At 39.5% G+C, this 17,423-nt stretch overlaps 1 protein-coding gene across 1 annotated transcript in view; it reads left to right on the forward strand.

Annotated features, from left to right (window-relative positions):
• The first annotated feature begins 820 nt into the window (after window positions 1–820).
• Window positions 821–17,423, forward strand: part of CENPC (centromere protein C) — a 61,836-nt gene continuing 45,233 nt past the window's right edge. The window contains exons 1-5 of the mRNA XM_081083434.1: window positions 821–1,073; window positions 2,868–2,914; window positions 4,025–4,095; window positions 5,044–5,138; window positions 6,273–6,378. Coding sequence (XP_080939560.1) covers window positions 1,056–1,073; window positions 2,868–2,914; window positions 4,025–4,095; window positions 5,044–5,138; window positions 6,273–6,378 — 337 coding nt within the window. The 5' untranslated portion in view covers window positions 821–1,055. The remainder of the gene's footprint in view (window positions 1,074–2,867; window positions 2,915–4,024; window positions 4,096–5,043; window positions 5,139–6,272; window positions 6,379–17,423) is intronic.

Consider the following 17,423-nt stretch of genomic DNA (forward strand, 5'->3'; position numbering starts at 1 on the left):
TGTGAGTAATCACTATGCTTTAATTATGTTCAATTTGTAACAATGAAAATACATCCTGCATATCAGATATTTACATTACGATTCATAACAGTAGCAAAATTAGAGTTATGAAGTAGCAACAAAAATAATTTTATGGTTGGGGGTCACCACAACATGAGGAACTGTATTAAAGGGTCGCGGCATTAGGAAGATTGAGAACCACTGCCCTAGTCAGTGGATAGAGCGATGGCCTGCGGACTGAAGGTTCCCAGGTTTGATTCCGGCCAAGGGCACACGCCTGGGTTGTGGGCTTGATCCCCAGTAGGGGGCATGCAGGAGGCAGCCAACAATGATTCTCTCTCATGTTTCTATCTCTATCCCTCTCCTTTCCTCTCTAAAATCAATAAAAATATATTAAAAAGAAAAGAAAAGACCCAGAACGGTGCCACAGTTTGTGTTGGATGACACAGCTGACTAGGCTGAGCAGGTTTCAAGACTTCTGATCTACTATTCACATGACATGTTGCTGGCAAGGCATCATGAAAATATTACCCTCATTTAACAAAACATAAAAGTATTACTTTTTACTCTATAATAGAAGCGTTGAAAAGTTTTACACTGCGCCCAAGGAGCGGAGGCGGTTCCCAGCGCCCCGCCAGCCAAGTAAACGCCCAGCTTTCTGCCCAGCCCCCGCGTAAGGGGAGGGAGGACGGGCCTACAGGGGAAGGGGCGGGGCTACGGAGGGAAATAGGGCGGGGCTGCGAGGGCGGGGCTGTGGGAGGGTCCAATGAGGGGGCCGGCCTATAACGGCTTTCCGCCTATGGGTCGTGCGGCCCGTTTTGCGCATGTGCAGCTCATTTCAAACTGTGGAGACCGCCAGGCTGCGGTGTTTGTGAGCGTCAGAGCCAATGGGTGCGGGGCGTCCTCGCTCCGGCCGCCTTCCCTAGCCCCGCCGCCTCCGGTTCCTTCAGCCGCCAGCGGCTTCTCTCGGACCTGTTTCAGCGCTGGGCTTCCTCGAGTCGGGCCCGAGTGGGCTCTCGCCCTCCACTCCCTGCGCGAGCGGAGCCGGCCTGAACATGGCTGCTTCGGGGCTGGTGAGTGCGGGTCCCCGCCGCCCCGGGCTCTCGCGGCCGAGCCTGTGACTTCTTGGGGATGTCGGTGGGAAAGCCGCGCGGAACGCTTGCGATCTGGAGTGGGTGCTCGGAGCCAGAGTTAGTGCATTGATCTGTCGAGGTTTCTTGTCATTGCGGCCCTGGTGACATCTTCCTCTGCAGGGAATGGTGGGATTTCTGCCTTTTAGCCTAACGCCGGCTCCTCGTCCTCGAAGTAGTTTTCTGCCCATGGAACTGTGGCCCTGCCTCCAGAGTGCGCCTGGGCCTCGGGCATGTTGATCTGAAGAAACAGACGGCTTATGGCGAAGCTGGTACCGAGGACGCTTTCTGAGGGGCAGCTGTGGGAAGGTGCAAGCTGTGAAGGACCCGAGGGAACCTCGCTTTTTTGTTGACATGTTTCTGAACTACCTGGGTAGTCACGGTTCTGTATTTCAGACTTCGCTTATGGTGTCCGTATATTACACAACCCATGTCACCCCCTATCCCAGATTTGTGTTTTTACTTTATTTCCCTTTTTTTTGAAGAAAATCTTCAGCATCGGCTGACTCCCATGTGTATAACGTTATTGTGTGCACAAAGAGCTGTATGACAGTGTGGTGTAATGTGTACTTTTTACCGTGAACACATATTATACGATAAAAAAAAAAAGGTTATTGGGGGAAGAGACGGAATAAAATTTACCATTTAAAAACAATGTTTTTTTAGGTTTACAGCAAACTTGAGGGGAAGGTACGGAGAGATTTCCCGTGTACCCCTTGCCCCCACGCATGCATCGCCACCTCCATTATCAACACCTCCCCCCCCCCCCCACCAGAGTGATACATTTTTTTACAATTGATGAACCTACATCGACACATTGTTACTCAGTGTCCATAGTCTTCATTAGGGTTCATTCTTGGTATTGTACACTCTGAGTTTGGACAAATGTCTAATGAATGACATGTATCCATTATTATGGTATCATTCAGAGTATTTTCATTGCCCTATAAATTCTCTGTGCTTGCTATTCATCCTCTACCCCCAATACCCAGGTGATCACTGATCTGTTTCTTGTTCCCATATTCTGCTTTTTCCAGAATCATACAGTATGTAGCCGTTTCAGACTGGCTTCTTTCACTTAGTAATATGCATTTAAGGTTCCTTTATGTCTTTTCAGGGCTTGATAGCTCATTTCTTTTTAGTGCTGGATAATCCATATTTTATTTATCCATTCACTTACTGAAGGAAATATCAGCTTCGTTCCTTATTAAAGACAGTATTCTCTGAGCTTACTTTAGGCTAATACTATTTTCATTTTGTTTATTCAGTTACCATGCTTCATTTATTTTCCATAAGTTGTTAAATGTGTGTGTCCATAGATGGTCTTCTATTCTGTTTTTCATTGTTGTTTTAAGCCATTTTAGTTCTTTATTATTATTTTAGAGGGCTCTACCTGCAGGGAAAGGAGATAAGTGGATATTGTTAGTTAACCAACTTTAATTATTGGATGCCCAGATACTTAGGGTTTTGATGATGGAAAAGTTACCGGGGGTTGTGAAAGAAGAGGAGGAAGAGGATGGAGTAAATCAGAGGGTGAACAAATAGTACAAGCAAAGGTTGGAAACAAATAGAGAAGAATTCCTCTTTATAGCATTATAATAGGCAGTTAACAATAACTTGCTTGATGAATAACATTTTCTGGCATGCTCAGATTGGGGGTGAAATTACTTTGAAGATAAGTTGTATTTGAATATATTTAAACAAAGAAACCAAATTGATGATATACTTTATTTTTAGGATCATCTCAAAAATGGCTACAGAAGAAGATTTTGCCAGCCCTCCAGGTGATTATAAATCAACTTATATAAAATTTAAGATGACTTTTCTTCCCATAACATAGAATTTTTAAATGAGGGAAAAAATATTACCTCCAGCTAAAATAATGATTTCTATGTCCACAAAGTATAGTCATTTTAGTTATTTCATATTAACAGCCACATAGTAATGGAAGCAATGCAATGACTTAGTGGCTTTGAAAAATGAAATTCACCTGATGAATGATGGACCAGAAAGAAGCAGTCTCAATTATGACTGATAGCCATGGGAAAAGAAAGCATTCAATAGAATGGATTAAATGGCAATAGAAAGATGTAGCTAGTTCAGTGGGACTAAAAGAAAAGGTGGGTATTGTTGTAAAAGGGCAGTAGAAGGATATTTGTGGTGATGGAACTGTTCAGTACCTTGACTGTGGTGGTGATGTATGAACCTACAGATATGATAATTGAATAGAACTAATTATGTACACACAAATGAGTACATTTAGAACTTGAGAAATCTGATTAAGATTGGTGCATTGTATCAATACCAGTAACCTGGTTGTGATAGTAAACTAAACTTTTACAGAATGTTTTTGAAATTTGGGAGAAACAAAGTGAACAAGGGATCTCTTCTACGTTATTTCTTACAACTGTTATGTGAACTTCTAATTAAAAATTCATACTGATTCATAAACTACCGTTAAGACTAATGATATTGAATCGAAAGTGCATTTGAGGGCTTGTAGAGAAGACAGTGTTCCTTGGAGCTGTTCGTACTTGTTACCGTAGAGTCCTTATTAAAAAAGCATTTCAGGACTGAATGTATTTGTTCAAAAAAGTTTATGTTTTTGTTTTGATACAGCAATAACCTAAAATAGCTTCAAACATGGCTCTCTGATTAAGGGGTATAATTATTAGTGTAGATAAAGACATATTACTTCACATGTTTTTCTAGGAACTTTTGGATTGTCAAGTATTTGTTTTGTCCTCAGATAGTAAAGGTGATATTTTCCCCATGAAGTAAATGAACAACTTATAATAAGGAGATAGAGAATTTTCAAAGTAGATGGCAACTTAAATAACAGATATCTTTTGGAAATTATATGTTAACATTTTTCCTTCTTTCCTTCATATTAGGGAACCTGGCATTAATGTGAAGCAAGGCCAGAACATATTGGTACTCTTACAAGACTGTTTTGAAGAACAAAGTAAGGCTTCATTTCCAAATGGACTTTGAGGGTCTGGATGGATGAAGATAAAAATTTGTCATATTTGTCAATGTCAGATGCAACAAGTGTTTCAGCATGTAAATACTGCAAAATATTTTCCCAGGAAGTTTTTTTTTTTTTTTTTAAATATATTTTATTGATTTTTCACAGAGAGGAAGGGAGAGAGATAGAGAGTTAGAAACATCGATGAGAGAGAAACATCGATCAGCTGCCTCCTGCACATCTCCCACTGGGGATGTGCCCGCAACCCAGGTACATGCCCTTGACCGGAATCGAACCTGGGACCTTTCAGTCCGCAGGCCGACGCTCTATCCACTGAGCCAAACCGGTTTCGGCTTCCCAGGAAGTTTTAATACATGTGCAGTTCTTCATGAATCTTCCGCTATCCTGAGGATAATACTGGCAAAAATGAAAACAATTGTCATTATCTTTAATTTAAAGTCAATTCCTGTAGTCTGGAAATACATAAATAATTATTATACACAAAAGAAAGTATTTCATGTAATGGAAATAAATGTGCAGAATTCTTGGGGTCTTGGAGAGCTTGGATTAATGTTTGGTTATTTGTACCAGTTTCTAAAAAAATGGTGAGTTATGGCAAAAAGCTTTTCTAAATACTTGTCAGCATCTAAAGGTATTAGAATAGGAAAATAGGCCAATCAAAGAAATAAACAGAGATTATGGAAATGTATTTTCTGTTATAAGCCCCCAAAAATCTGGCACATATTTCTTCAACATCTTGTTTGTCTTTTGTAGCTCTTGATTCCTTCTAGGAACATTTGAATATTGAAATTGGTGTTTGTACTTCATTTAAGCTAATTGTGTTTAAAGAGCCAACAGACTTCTTTATATCATCTAAAACTTATAATTGTAACCAAAAGATTTTATACTGTATTTCATTCCTAAAAATTTCTTACTATTTTTTAGGTCTTGCCAATGATTTTAGCACTAATTCTACAAACTCGATGCTTTGTTCAACACCTAAAATAAAAGACAGTTGTCTACAGTCACCAAGCAGAGAAGTAAGTCAAAAAGAAAAGTTGGTACAGGTTTAATATATTTAAAAAAATATATTTTAGTTGCCTGGCTGTGTTGCCTTAGTGGTTGAGCATCGACCTATGAAACAGGAGGTCATGGTTTGATTCCTGTTGAGGGCATATGCTGGGATTGTGGGCTTGATCCCCATTTGTGCAGGAGGTAGCCAATCAATGATTCTCTCTCATCATTAATGTCTCTCTTTCTCCCTCTCTGAAATCAATAAAAATATTGATGATAGAGAGTCATTGATTAACTGCCTCCTGCACGGCCCCCCTGGGGATCGAGCCACAACCTGGGCATGTGTCCTGGCTGGGAATTGAACCATGACCTTCTGGTTGGTAGGTTGACCCTCAACCACTGAGCCTTGCCAGCCAGGCCAGGTTTAATATTTTAATGAGGGAAGCAATACACAATGTAGTTAGGTACATTTTAGTTGTTTGTCTTATTTCTAAAAGGGAATCTTATTTTCCCATTGATTTTCTATAACTTTTGGAAGTATTTGTGAACATTTTGATTTGACATTTCCTGTGTTTGAAATTGGAGGCTTGGGAATTTGAATTATCAAATTATAACACAATCATTTTTCACTTCTAAAATAATACTTAAATTGGGTTTTCAGGAAAGTGGACAACTTATGAAGTTTCTAATCTAGGTTGGCACATTTGGTTGTTTTCTGAAAACCGAAGCCATCTATTGCTGTCTGGGGAAACTAGTATTTTATTGACTATCTATCTTAAGAGGACAGGTTGATTTAACTCTACAAAATGGAATACTTTAAAAAGAGTTTTTGAAACTAATGATTAAAGAGAAAATATTTAAAGTACAATACTAATTAGAGATAAAAATCATGTAATGCTAGAAATAATATTTACTACAAACCAATAAGCATATATAACCTTTTGGTTGCAAGGAATGAACACAGATCCATTTCTTTCAGAATTGAGAGACCTTTCCAATGTGATGTATTAATTTTTGAAAGTTGAATCAATTTTAAGTATAAAGCTCTACCAGCTGGTTTATTATTTTTAAATACTTGTTTTCTTTCCAATTTAAAAACAAATGTGTTTAATCGGAATTGGTAACTTACTGGTGTAGATTTAATGTTGTATTCCTTGTAGGCTCACTGCCAGATATCACATTCAAAGTCAGTTCGAGTTTCTTCAAGAAAGAAAGGAGCCTCTCTGCAGTTCCCTATAGAACCAAGCGAAGCTGTCAGCGTATCAGGTTGGTGGCATTCCCATGGGTATTATTTGCCTAGATTTGTTTGTTTATTTTTATCTTTTATTGAATTTTTTGGGGTGACATTTGTTAATAAAGTTACATAGGTTTCAGGTGTACGATTCTATAATACATTAGATAAATTTAAAGAGTTAGAAACGCTGCAGGTGATGTATGTGTTGGCTTGAGTGACAAGGTCATGGCCAGTTTGGGCAAAATTGTGAAATGAAGTTGTTTTTGATTCCCTCGCAAGTTTATTTTAGTGTTTGTTTTTGGAAAAAACATGAACATTATTAAGTTTTATATGATTATTTATTTCTTTTAGTGGTAAGAACATTGCTTACTAGGATGTGGTAAGAGACATTGACTAAATAAGAATTATTATAGGGACTATACATTGGGTCCTTGGGTTACGTTGGAGATCTGTTCCTAGGGCGCGACTTATGCGATTTTCGCTGTAAGTCGGATCCCGCCTACATAAGCATCTACATCACTCACATGGAGCCCATACACAGCAGTAATGAAGTGAAACAGTAAGACAAATTTAAAAGAAAGACGACAATTCCTGACCTTTACTTGTGATAAATAAATAATAAAAACATGAAGCACATATGTACATATGTTAAAATGATGGAACTTTTTTTTTTTAATAAATAAATGGGAGATGGCGACGTAACCACGAAACGAGGTAACCCGAGGACTGTCTGTATAGCTTTAGTAATTTTCAAATAGATTTTTCTTTTAAAGCAACAGTATGTATATTTTTTATCTCAAAAAATTACATCTAGAAATGTTATGTGACCCAGCAATTCTACTCTTAGGTTTATACTCAAAATAATTGAAAATAAGGATCCAGAACAGATATTTGTACCCACCCCAGTGTTCATAGTAGCATTAGTCACAATACCAAATTGAAACAGGTGGCCATCAACAGATGAATGGATAAATGATGTGGCATATATGCTCAGTGGACTATTACTCAGCCATAAAAAGGAATGAAGTGCTGCTGACACATGCTATGATGTGGAAGAACCTTGGAAACACTGGGCTTAGTGAATACAAGTATATTCATGTAGTGTTATAAATTTCCCTCTCGGCACTGCTGTCGCTGCATGGCACAGATTTTGATGTGTTTTCTGTTCACTTTTATTTATTTCTGTGTATTTTTACATATACTTTGAGTCTTTCTCTTTAAATCATTGATTATTTAGGAGTGTGTTAATCCAAGTGTTTAGGGATTGATTGCCCTATTTTTCTTTTTCTTACTAATTTCTAATTTTGATTCCTTTATAGAATAGCATACACTATGGGTGTTTTATTTATACTTGAAAAAAAATATTCTTTTGTTGAGTGTGCTTTTCCATAAATGTAAATTATGACATATTACTAATTTTTATACATTGTTGGATGTGATTTGCTAAAATTTTGAGAAGTTTCTGCACATAAGTTAATGAGAGATACTCATATGTAGTTTTATTTTTTTATGCTATATTTGTATAGTTTTGGTATGATGGTAATGTTCTTCTTCTTCTTCTTATTATTATTATTTTATTGCTTAAAGTATTACAAAGGGTATTACATATGTGTCCTTCCCCCCCCCCCCCCCCCCCCCGCCCTTGACAGTCCCCTAGCCTCCCCTATGTTCATATTATTTAAAAAGTTGGAAATTATTCCCTCTTCAGATTTCTGGAAGGGACTGATTAAACTTGGTTTTAATTCTTTGAATGTTTGGTATAACATTTTCTGTGATATCATCTGACTGATGAGATTTCTTTTTCAAGAGCTGCTTTTTTTTTTAAGTTTTATTTTATTATCATTTTTAAATTTTTTAAAATATATTTTATTGATTTTTTACAGAGAGGAAGGGAGAGGGACAGAGAGTCAGAAACATCGATGAGAGAGAAACATCAATCAGCTGCCTCCTGCACACCCCCTACTGGGGATGTGCCCACAACCACAGTACATGCCCTTGACCGGAATTGAACCTGTGACCTTTCAGTTCGCAGGCCGACGCTTTATCCACTGAGCCAAACCGGTTAGGGCTTCAAGAGCTTTTAAATTAGAAATTCAATTCTTTAATAGTTATAGGACTATTTAGGTTTTTTAGTCTTGACAGAATTTTGATAATTGTGGGTGTTGAGGAATTACTTCATTTCTTCTAAGTTTTTCGATTTATGAGCCTAGTATTTCCGTATAGTCCTTTTCATGGCTACAGGATCTATTGTGATAAACACTATTTTATCCTGGATATTGGTTTGTGTCTTTTTATCTTTGTCAATTTTGCTAGAGGTCTATCATCTTTATTCACTTTTTCAAAGAATTAGCTTCTTTTGGTAATTTTTCATATTCTTTTCATGTTTCCAGTTTCATTGATTTCTGCTCTTATTTTTTTCCTTCTCTTTTTATTTTGCTCTTTTTCTAGTTTTTGAGGTAGGACCTTATTTTATACTTTGGCTTGTAATCTAATGCTATTTTATTAATTTTGTGTCTCAACTTGTTCCAGCATTTGCTATTAGAAGTTATTTCCCTGGCTTCTATGCCTCTTTGATATGCCTCATTTTTGTTTTTGTGTACTTTCTTACCTTCTAGAACTACGATATTCTCCAAGCTCATCCTATATAATAAAGAGCTAATATGCTAATTAGACCAAATAGCAGAACGACCGTCCAGACCAGGGGTCCTCAAACTACGGCCCGCGGGCCACATGCAAATACAAATATTGTATTTGTTCCCGTTTTGTGTTTTTACTTCAAAATAAGATATGTGCAGCGTGCATAGGAATTTATTCATAGTTTTTTTTAAACTATAGTCCGGCCCTCCAACTGTCTGAGGGATAGTGAACTGGCCCCCTGTTTAAAAAGTTTGAGGACCCCTGGTCCAGACGATCTGGATGAAGCCGGGGTGGCTGCGAGGGCTGAGGTGGCAGCTGGGGTGGCTGTGAGGGCCTACCCTTGCATGAATTTCGTGCCTCTAGTCTTATATATTTCCTGCCCCTATACTAGAATCAATTATTTCTCAAAGGAGCCAAAGGTTCCTTTTATTGGAGAATTGTACTAGGAACCAAGATCTGAATGCTAGGTGTGCTGTCACTCCTGGGATGTTGTTGCTTCAAGACCATCTCAACTGACAGAGCAAAGTAATATATATGATCTTAGGTCAGCATATTTTTTCCCCACCCCTTTAGGGAGATTGTTTTTAAATATTATCGATGTTTATAAGCCAACAGAGGTGATTCAGTTCAGAGAAAAAAATTCATAAGGAAAGCAGACAATTCCAACAGTAAAATGGAACTCAGTGCAAAAGTGGCAAGTTTGATCTTAGGAAATTTGACAGTTTACCCAGTTACTGTAGAGCATAGTAGTGTATTTAATGTAAGAAGGCATGAGGAGGCAGGATTGTTATTTCTTCTATTTTCTAGAGAGATAAGCAAGATAATGACTTATGATTGAGGAGAAGCCATGTATAGTCAGGAAAATGTTAAACAGCTGCCTAAGAGGGCAGGGGAAGTGACTAGGGAAATTAGGCTGAGGGGGGTGAAAATACAAGGAGCTCACTTCAGAGTTAGCATGACCATGTGTTTTTCTTCCAGCCAAGTTAACTGCTCTGAAGCAAGTATACAATGAATTAACCAGGACTGTGGTTTAGGCAGGTAAAATGGAGGAAAGAGAGAATTGAAGGTATTTGCAAAGGAGGATTTAAAACAGATAATGGAATCTAAGGTAGGCAATGAGATGAGTTTTTAAAAATGGGTGTAACATTTAAATGTCTACTTTAGTAAACAGTCAATTTTCATAATTTGAGGTAATCTATATTAATAATAGGAATATGCAAATTGCTCAGGATGCTGTCACAGTAACAGTAACGACTGAACAGCAGCAGGCTGCATGGGGCGACTAGCTGGCAGGGGAGCAGTTGGGGGTGGCCAGGCCAGCAAAGGGGGACAGTTGGGGGTGATCACGCTGGTAGGGAGGGCAGTAAGGGGCGACCAGGTGGGTGGGGGGGGCAGTTGGGGGTGACCAGGCTGGCAGGCAGAGGCGGTTAGGGGTGATCAGGCTGGCGGGCAGTTAGGGGCAATCAGGCAGACAGGCAGGTGAGCAGTTAGGAGCCAGCGGTCCCGGTTTGTGAGAAGGATGTCCGATTGCCGGTTGACATCCCCCAAGGTGTCCTGGATTGGAGAGGGTGCAGGCTGGGCTAAGGGGACCCCCACCCCATGCACAAATTTTGTGCACCGGGCCTCTAGTATCATATAATTTATTATAGAATGTGGCATATGTAATACTGTTTGACTTCCCAAGGTTAGGTCATATAAGGCTATATGGCTTCTGTTTGGTTCTCTCAATTTTCTCTTAGGATATGACCATCCCCTCCTCCTCTACCCCTTTGGATTCTACACACCATGCTATGAGGAAGCCCAAACTAGCCCACTTACAGAGAGAAATACATAGGCAGAAATAGTCCTTCAGCCTACAGCCAGTCCCAAATGTCGGTCATGTGAGTAAGCAAGCTTTCAGATGATTCTAGGCCCCAGACTTTATGGGACAGAGATAAGCCATCCCTACTGTGTCCTGCCAAATTCTGTTCCATAGTATCTATGAACATAATAATGGTTGTTCTCCACAACCAAGTTATGGAGTTATTTGTTATGCAGACATAGTAACTAGAACAACTCTAATTCCCAACTGACATGCTATCATATATTTTATTCCTTTTAGTTGATATCTTAAAAACCCTTTATGTATTTTGACATCTTTCAACAATAAAACTTTATTTTTGTGTTTTTTTAAAAATATATTTTATTGATTTTTTACAGAGAGGAAGGGGGAGAGAGAGAGTTAGAAACATCGATGAGAGAGAAACATCCATCAGCTGCCTCCTGCACACCTCCTACTAGGGAGGTGCCCGCAACCAAGGTACATGCCCTTGACCGGAATCGAACCTGGGACCTTTCAGTCCGCAGGCTAACGCTCTATCCACGGAGCCAAACCGGTTATGGCTTTATTTTTGTTTTAAACAATGTTTATTTATATTTAAACAGAGATCATGTTCTTTGTTCTTTATTCCTTGTTTAAAATTGTAAAATATAAAATTTACCATTTTAACCAATTTTAAGGATACAGTATATTTGCTTTATATAGGTTCACATTGTTCACACACCATCTATCCACAGAGCTTCTTCATCTTAATAGAAGCAAACCTCTGTACCTCCCCCAATCTCTGGTATCCACCATTCTACTTTCTGTCTCTGAATTTGACTACTTTTTTCCCCTAAAATCGTTAGACTAAAAATTGAGGGGCATCTTTTACACGGAAGACAGTTGAGGAGGGGGTCGGGCGGGTTCGGGCAGGTGCGTAGCTGCCCATACCTTCTCAAACTGGCTTCCTCCAATCACGAGCCTTATTGTTACTGATGTCAGCTAATGCTGTAATTGGAGGTGGAGGTGGAGAGTGCGCAGATGCAACAGGGACCGGAGCATTCTGAGCCCATAAAGATGTCAAGAAAATAAAAAGATAAATATCAGTAAGCAATTGTCTTACTCTGCAAAATTCACACTGAATGTAACCAGCTATGCAAAAGAGCATGGAAATAGAGCTGATGAGTGATAATTTGGACCTCCTTCCACTGAGTGTATGATCAGACAGTGAAGAAAACAGGAAGAACAACTCCTTCAGATGCCAAAAAAGAAGAAGGTCTTAAGAGGGAAATCAGCAAAATGTTTAAAATATTGATTTTTTAAATTTTGGGTTGGAAAAGTGGGGTCATCTTATACACAGAAAAATATGGTACCTTAAATACTTCATATGAGTGGAATCAATATTTGTTCTTTTGCAGCTGACTTATCTCACTTAGCTAATGTCTTCAAGGTTCATTCATTTGGGTGGTTTCTATCTTTTGTTTATTGTGAATAATGCTGCTATGAACGGGGTCTATAAATATGTCTTTCAGTTCTTTTGGATATATATCCAAAAAAAAAAGTTACTGGATCAGTTGTATTTTTTCATTTTAAATTTATCTCTGTTGTTGAAAGTATTACAGATATCCCCCTTTTTCTACCTCCTCCCTGCACCTTTCCCCCACCTGCCATGCCTTTACCTCGCTATTGTCTGTGTCCATGGATTATGCATGTAAGTTCTTTGGTTAAACTCTTCCTGCTCGCTCTCCCCACTTCCTTCTGAGATTTGTCAATCTGTGCCATGCTTCTATGTCTCTGGATCTATTTTGTTCATCAGTTTATTTTGTTCATTAGATTACACATACGACGAGTAAGATCATGTGATACTTGTCTTTCTTTGACTGGCTCATTTCACTTAGCATAATATTCTCCAGTTCCCTTCATGCTATCTCAAAGAGGTCCTTCTTTTTTATTGCTGCACTAGAGGCCTGGTGCACGAAATTTGTGCACTCCGGAGGAGGGGTCCCTCAGCCCGGATTGTGAGAGGGCGCAGGCCAGGCTGAGGAACCCCACTGATGCACAATCAGGGCTGGGGAGGGATGCGGGAGGTTGGCCAGCCGGGGAAGGACTGTAGAAGGGCTCCTGGGTGTGTCTGGCTCGTCTCGCTCAGTCCTGATTGGCCCAGTAGCAAGCTAACCTACCAGTCAGAGCGTCTGCCCCCTGGTGGTCAGTGCACATCATAGCGACTGGTCTATCAGTCTACTGTCTGCCCCTGGTGGTCAGTGCATGTCATAGTGAGCAGTCTTAGCATATTATTAGCATATTATGCTTTGATTGGTTGAATGGCTGACTGGACACTTATCATGTTAGGCTTTTGTTATATAGGACTAGAGGCCCAGTGCACGAATTTGTGCATGGATGGGGTCCCTCGGCCTGGCTGCTGATCTGGGCCCATCAGGGCTGGCCTGTGGGAGTGGTAGGGGAGAACTGTGGGAGCACACTGACCACCAGGGGGCTGCTCCTACATTGAGCATCTTCCCCCTGGTGGTCAGTGTGTGTCATAGCGACGGTTGCTTAGGCTTTAATATATATAGCTAGTATTCCATGGTATAAATGTACCACAGCTTTTTTATCCACTCGTCTACTGATGGGCATTTGGGCTGTTTCCAGATCTTAGCTATTGTGAATAACACTAGTATGAACATAGGGGTGCATACATTCTTTCTGATTTGTGTTTCGGGTTTCTTAGGATATTCCTAGAAGTGGGATCACTGGGTCAAATGGCAGTTCCATATTTCATTTTTTGAGGAAACTCAATACTGTTTTGCATAATGGCTGTACTAGTCTGCATTCCCACCAGCTGTATTACAATTTAAATATTTTATATTTCATACCAACTAGTCTCCAAATTTAGCAAATGTCTATTTACAATAAAAAAAATACAAAGTCTCTTTAAGCAGCTCATATAAAAAATAAAATGCTTTTTTTGGAAATATGACAAGTGGTTTGAATTAATAAAAGTAATTCATTTAATTAATGAAATTAATATGTATACTTAAAAATTGTTAGTTATATTTTTTGTATTTTTTAATCATAGAGTGTTGGAATATCATGATATGTAATATTAATGAAGTTTTGCTTCATGCACAAAATGAGAAGTGTACTAGGTTCCCTTTTCTCCACATCCTTGCCAGCACTTGTCATTTGTTGATTTGTTGATGGTAGCCATTCTGGCAGGTGTGAGGTAATACCTCATGGTTTTTTATAATTTGCATCTCTCTGATGATTAGTGATTTTGAGCATTTTTTCGTGTGTCTCTTGGCCATCTGTATGTCCTCTTTGGAGAACTGTCTTATTACTTTGTTCATTTTTTAATTGGATTGTCTTCTTTTTGTTAAGTTGTATGAGTTCTTTATATATTTTGGAAATTAACCCCTTATCAGATGTAACATGGGCAAGTAATGTTCTCCCGTATAGTGGGATCCCTTTTCATTTTGTTGATGGTTAAAATTCTGTGCAGATGCTTTTTATTTTTTAAAATATATTTTTATTGATTTCAGAGAGGAAAGGAGAGGGAGAGAAAGATAGAAACATCAATGATGAGAGAATCGTAGATTGGTTTGTTTCCTGTATGCCCCCCACTGTGAATTGAGCCCGCAACCTGGGCATATGCCCTGACCAGGGATTGAACCGTGACCTCCTGGTTCATAGATTGATGCTCAACCAGTGAGCCACATGGGCCAGACCAGAAACTTTTTATTTTGATGTAGTCCTATTTATTTTTTTCCTTTGTTTCCCTTGCCCTGGAAGATTTACTGGCAAACATAATTGGTGTGAGCGATGTCTGAGGCTTTGCTACCTATGGTTTCTTCTAGGATTTTCAAGATTTCACTACTTACATTTAAGTCTTTTTTTAAAAAATATATTTATTGATTTTTTTACAGAGAGGAAGGGAGAGGGATAGAGAGTTAGAAACATTGATGAGAGAGAAACATTGATCAGCTGCCTCCTGCACACCCCCCATTGGGGATGTGCCCGCAACCAAGGTACATGCCCTTGACTGGAATCGAACCTGGGACACTTGACTCTGCAGGCCGACGCTCTATCCACTGAGCCGAACCGGTTAGGGCAGTGGTCGGCAAACTCATTAGTCAACAGAGCTAAATATCAACAGTACACCGATTGAAATTTTTTTTGAGAGCCAAATTTTTTAAACTTAAACTGTATAGGTAGGTACATTCAACTTTAAATTCACGGTTTTCGTCTTCCACTTTTCTTTGCTGCTTCTTTGTAGCCATCTCAAACAGGGCACCTAAAAAAATGCTTCATTTTATAATAATAAAGCCACCAACACAAAAGAATTACAATTCTTAAATTGATGACAAAAATACCTGTAGGATTTGCAGCTGGTTGGAAAAATACAGGTAACTTTATGCTTCGAGTAGGTACTTTTGTCCCCCACACGCGATTTGTGGACACGACTAGCACTAACCACTGCACAATGAGACTGCTGACTGACTGGCTCACTCAACTCCTGCATGAATCCCGCGGCCCGCCTGCACTGGGTCTCCGTCGCCCGACCGACGCCCCTCCCCCCCCCCTTCCTCTAATGCCACTTCTTCAAAATAGACTCGCCCAGGCCGAAAACCGACTTCTGCACATGGGTCACGAAGTTTCAATCCCACTGTATGTGCGTGTCCGCACGTGGTATTTTGTGGAAGAGCCACACTCAAGGGGCCAAAGGGCCGCATGTGGCTCGCGAGCCGTGGTTTGCCGACCACTGGGTTAGGGCAAGTCTTTTACCCATTTTGAGTTTATTTTTGTGTATGGTGTAAATTGGTGGTCTAGTTTCATTTTTTTCATATATCTGTCCAATTTTTCCAACACCTTTTATTGAAGAGATTGTCTTTACTATGTTGTATGCTGTTGCCTCCATTCCCACCATCAGTGCACAAGGATTCCACTTTCTCTACATCCTTACTAACACTTGTTATTTTATTTTTTTATTGTTCTGCTTTTGATAATAACCATTTTAATGGGTATAAAGTAGTACTTCACTGCGATTTTGATTTGTTCATCATTCTTGTTATTAGGGTCTTTTAAATTAAAACAACAATTAGATACCACTGCACACCTATAAGAATGGTGAGAATTCAAAAAACTGTCTCTCTTTCGTAACTTCTTTATCTTTCGGAGTTTCTGTGTTTTCATTTGTTTCAAGAGAATTGATAATTGATTGTTAAAACATTTTTTATGATGACTACTTTAAAATTCTTGTTAAATAATTACAACATCTGATTCCTTTTTGTCCATTTGTGTCTACTGAGTCTATTTTCTTATTTAGGTTGTGTTTCTTCTGGGTTTTGGTATGATGAATCATTTTGAATGTATCCTTGACATTTTGGTTATTATATTAAGGAGACGCTTGATTGTATTTAAATCTTTTGTTGTAGTACATAGTTGCCCAATTTTGCTTTACTGTGTAGGTTCTTGCCTACTTTTGTGGATTTTATTTCCAATGACAGTTAAGTGTTTAGAGTCCTAGCAGTGGTCTGTTTAATTTTCTGATAATGTCGGGATTCCAGCTCAGTTCTTGCTGGTGCTGTGTGGGTGGAGGGAAGGTGCTTTCTTAAGCATCCTGATGTCCTTACCCAAGGAAGTTGGGGTCAGAAACTGCAGGGAATGGCTTTTTATTGGTGCCCTCATTGGGAGTAGGGTCTGGGATGACCTGGGGTGTCAATACTACCAGTGGATCAATTCTACCAGTGGTCTGTGTAGCAGTGGCTGATCGTTAAAACAGGGACTGGATTGGTCCAGAGACCGGTTTGGCACAGGGCTTTGCTCCTCTGCTGCTCCTGCCCCATAGTACTTATGGAGTAGGGCCTGACACTGCAAGGCCTGGTTTGTGGAGTGGGAATTTGAGTTTCCCATTATGTCTCTGAGTGTTTTCCTTCTTTAAGTCTCTTGGTCAGAGCATGGGGGTTCTCTACTCCATCTTCTCTTACCTAAGGGCCGTTCTAGGTTGTAGGCATCTCTAGAGTCCAATTTGGGAATGAAATATAAACAAAACCTAGGGGATTAACCACATTGTCTGTTTTTCCTTAAGGCTTGAGGAACAACAGCAAATTACATTCTTCCTTCTAGCTTTCAGAGTTCTGTTATTGTTGTTTGATGGATAATTACCAGGGAATTTAGTTGTATTTAGATTGAAAAGCAGGAAAAAGTGAATTTATGCCATCTTGTTGCAAAATCAAGTCATTTTTGCTTGTATTTTTAATTTTTAATCTCTGCTTCTTAAGAGTATGAATTAGTATGAACACTACCTAGCCATTCTACTTATTCATTGATATTTAAAGGTTAAGGTATATAAAGATAGAGACATGTACATATAAAGCTATATGTAAATATTCTCTATATACACGTACCTGTTATATCTGTACACTAGAGGCCCGGTGCACAAAAATTTGTGCACTCAGGGGGGATTCCCTCAGCTCGGCCTGTGCCCATTCACAGTCCAGGACCCCTTGGGGGATGTCCACCTGTTGACTTAGGCCCACTCCCCGGGGGATCAGGCCTAAGCTTGCAGTCAGACATCCTTCTGGCAGCCAGGGAGCCCTCGGGGGATGTCCGACTAAAGGCTTAGGCCCCCAAGGGATCGGG

The sequence above is a fragment of the Myotis nattereri genome, assembly GCF_964212035.1.
Source record: "Myotis nattereri genome assembly, chromosome: 1".
Classification (NCBI taxonomy): Eukaryota; Metazoa; Chordata; class Mammalia; order Chiroptera; family Vespertilionidae; genus Myotis; species Myotis nattereri.